This window comes from Athene cunicularia, assembly GCF_003259725.1.
Source record: "Athene cunicularia isolate RWA chromosome 7 unlocalized genomic scaffold, athCun1 chr7_part1, whole genome shotgun sequence".
Taxonomy (NCBI): domain Eukaryota; kingdom Metazoa; phylum Chordata; class Aves; order Strigiformes; family Strigidae; genus Athene; species Athene cunicularia.
Window position 1 is genome coordinate 20,933,055 of NW_020799107.1, and position 3,277 is coordinate 20,936,331.

Genomic DNA, 3,277 nt, shown 5'->3' on the forward strand with positions numbered 1-3,277 from the left:
CCTTTGCGGCTCCTCTGCTTCGGGTCTCCAGGCCGCGCCGGCCTCGGGATCGCGCATCCCTCCCGCTGCCCCGTTCCCGGGGGACCCCCGAGATCCCCCCCTTGCCCGCAGCCGCCTGCTCTGGAAGGGCCTAGCCCGGCAGGCCGGGGGCCGCGTCCTGACCTTCGCCCTCTGCAGATGACCTGGCTGATGAGATGGAGGACGTGGACTTTGACGACGAGGGGGCGGAAGAACCCGACGCTGAGGCTTGGGAGACAGAGGACGACGAGGGGGTGGAGGATGGCATGGAGGCGCAGGACGACAGCGAGGTCACGTTCTCCCTCCACTCGGGTGAGCGGTGGGCACGGGCAGCAGCAGCTGGAGTCCCCGTCAGGGCCTGCTCCCACCCTGACTTTTCCCAGAGTGTTGGGGTGCAGCGGGTCCTTACCAGGCTGCCATCTCTCAGCCGTCCCTGTGACAGCCATCACAACTCAGGGGTGCCTTGGGCTGGCATCGTTTCTACATTATACTCAGGTAGAGAAGCCCTTTGAGCCTCCTACCAGGGCAGCTCACCCTGAGCCCGGCAGACAGCCTGTGCTGCTCTTTCCCCATGGAAAGAATGGATTCTCACTGGTTTGGGTCAGGAATTCAGCTCACTGACATCCTGCCCAGACCGAGTGCTGTGTGGGGTTTGGATCCCCTGGGAGCATCAGCTGGGGTGTGAGTGGTGTCCGAGCCATGTAGCCACTCTTTACTCTTCTGTGAAGCTTCTGTTTTCTGTGTGAGCCTCGACCCCAAGACCAACACTTTGGCAGTGACAGGCGGGGAGGATGACAAGGCCTTTGTGTGGCGTGTGAGTGATGGAGAGCTCCTGTTTGAATGCTCAGGTGAGGTGCTCAAGGCTGTCCAAGTGAGTGGCTGTGTCCCCTCTCAGCCACATCTCTCTGGACATGCTGTTCCCCAGCTGATGCTTTGCTGGAGCTGGGCTCCTGACTGTCCTCCATAGCTTGGTCTGAGACATCTTTATCCCCTGACATTTCTAGGACACAAGGATTCGGTCACATGTGCTGGCTTCAGTCATGATTCCGTGTTTGTGGCCACGGGTGACATGTCTGGGCTTATCAAAGTGTGGCGGGTGGACACCAAGGAAGAAGTGTGGTCCTTCGAGGTGGGGGACTTGGAGGTGAGCGGCGGGACCCCTGGTGCTGTGGGGAGATGGTGGGCCAGCAGCTGGGACTCAGCTGGGTGGCAGGGGGGGGCAGCACCCCTGTGATGCTGCCTGTCCCTCTCTGCCCAGTGGATGGAGTGGCACCCTCAAGCCCACGTCCTTCTGGCGGGCACAGCTGATGGCAACTCCTGGATGTGGAAGATCCCCAGTGGAGACTGCAAAACCTTCCAGGGCCCTGCGTGTCCAGCCACATGTGGCAGGATCCTGCCTGATGGTGAGACTTTGAGGTTGGGAATGTCACCAGCTCTGTGACAGATCCTGCTGCCTCCATCTGCTCTCCTGCCTCTGCCAGTTTGTGCTGAGCGCGAGGTAGAGGAATGAGGAGAACTCTGGCTTTATCTGCTTGGCCCTGTCTCACCCAGGGAAGCGAGCGGTGGTGGGGTACGAGGACGGGACCATGCGCATCTGGGACCTGAAGCAGGGAACCTCGCTGCATGTCCTGAAAGGTAGGAAAAGGTTAATCACTTGGGCTGCTCCCTAGCTGGGCAACCGCCCCTTCCAGTGGGCTCTGACCTCTGTGCAGGTGGAGAGGTGGAACCCTCCAAGGCCAGGGGCTGCTCCATGCCACTGGGGTGCTGGCAGAGCTGGCCAAGGTAGAGGCTGCAGGTGGGTGGGTTTCGAGGCCCAGCAGGTCTCCACAGGGAGGACACATGGAGCTCACGCCTCTCCTGCTCGCCCTCCAGGCCAGGATGGCCACCAGGACCCCTTGACGTGTGTAGCCAGCAACCAAGACGGCAGTTTGATCATGACGGGCTCTGTGGACTGTCACGCCAAGCTGGTCAACTCTGCCACGGGCAAGGTGGGTCTCTGTGGGTGGGGGCAGAGCCAGGAGCCCAGGGGGACCAGCCTCCCAAGCCCCTGTCCTGGTCCAGGCCCGTGTCTCTGGGTGGTTTGGGTCTCTGCTGGCCCCAAGCAGGCTGTGGTGGCCACCAGCAACCAGCAGGAGGCGCCCTTGGCCAACACAGCGGCTTCCTCCTAGCTACCGGTGGGACCTGTAGCTGGGTGGTCCTGCTGGGCTGGTAAAAGGAAGTTGCCCCCACCTTGTTTACTCCAAGGAGCTGAGGTTTTGGGGTCAGGCCTTAGTGTCCAGGGAATATAAGGCTTGATCCCGGGTAAGGAATGGGACGTCGGTGTGACTGGGGGTCCCCTTCCCTTCCCCTCGGGGACTAGTCAGCCTCCCTCCCCCCAGGTGGTGTGCGTGTTCAAGATGGAGAGCATGGCCCCCAAGGCCCCCGCCGGTGAGGGTGAGGAGGCAGAGTCCAACTCAGTGGAGTCGCTGGGCTTCTGCAACGTGTGAGTGTGGGAACAGCCCCTCTTCAGTGCTAGACCTTACAGGGGTTGTTACAAATGGATCCATTTCCATCCCTCGTGCTTGTTCTGCTGCGTTCCTCTCGCCTCCATCCTCCCCAGCTGGCTGTGGAGATCCTGGGTCGCGCGGGTGTAACACAAAGGATAAGGGACACCAGCTGCTCAGTCATCCCTGAAACGTGTTGGGTTTCTGGGCTAGCCTGATGGACCACAGAGGCTGGGATACCCTCCAGACATGGCTGCTGGGGATCTTTCCTGCCAGGATGTTGTTTTCTCCCTCATGAACCTTGGGCTGGTTGCTGACTTTCCCTGTCCTGTTGGGTTTCCTGACTGCAGTGTTTCATGTCCCTCATCTTCTTGATAAGCTGTAGCTCGCAGCAAAGAATTTGCCTTCAACCTTGATCCTTCACGTGCTTCCACCCCTGCTCCCCCCAGGCCTTTGTAATACCTGTTCACCCCTGCAGGATGCCACTGGCTGCTGTGGGCTACCTGGATGGGACGCTGGCTATTTATGACCTCTCCACACAGAGCTTGAGGCATAAGTGCCAACATGAGGTACTGCCCTATCCCCTCTCCCTAGGCCTAGGCAGGGGGTCCTTGGGCACATCCAAGACCTCCCTTGGAGCCCTGGGGCTTTCCTGGGGCCAGTTCCCAATTTGTGCTTCTCCCTGGGCCCCCAGGCTTCCTCAAAGGCAGCTGCAGTTCCTGCACAGAGGATGTGCCCTAGAGCTGGGCCCTGGGGGCTGGCAGATGACACTTGGG

At 60.5% G+C, this 3,277-nt stretch overlaps 1 protein-coding gene across 1 annotated transcript in view; it reads left to right on the forward strand.

The window, feature by feature from the left end:
* Positions 1–161: 161 nt before the first annotated feature.
* The window catches only part of AAMP (angio associated migratory cell protein), a gene marked incomplete at its 5' end in the record, with an annotated part of 4,566 nt that continues 1,450 nt past the window's right edge, over positions 162–3,277 (forward strand). The window contains 8 exons of the mRNA XM_026852484.1: positions 162–330; positions 747–866; positions 1,023–1,162; positions 1,277–1,421; positions 1,570–1,653; positions 1,891–2,006; positions 2,397–2,500; positions 2,980–3,070. Coding sequence (XP_026708285.1) covers positions 162–330; positions 747–866; positions 1,023–1,162; positions 1,277–1,421; positions 1,570–1,653; positions 1,891–2,006; positions 2,397–2,500; positions 2,980–3,070 — 969 coding nt within the window. The remainder of the gene's footprint in view (positions 331–746; positions 867–1,022; positions 1,163–1,276; positions 1,422–1,569; positions 1,654–1,890; positions 2,007–2,396; positions 2,501–2,979; positions 3,071–3,277) is intronic.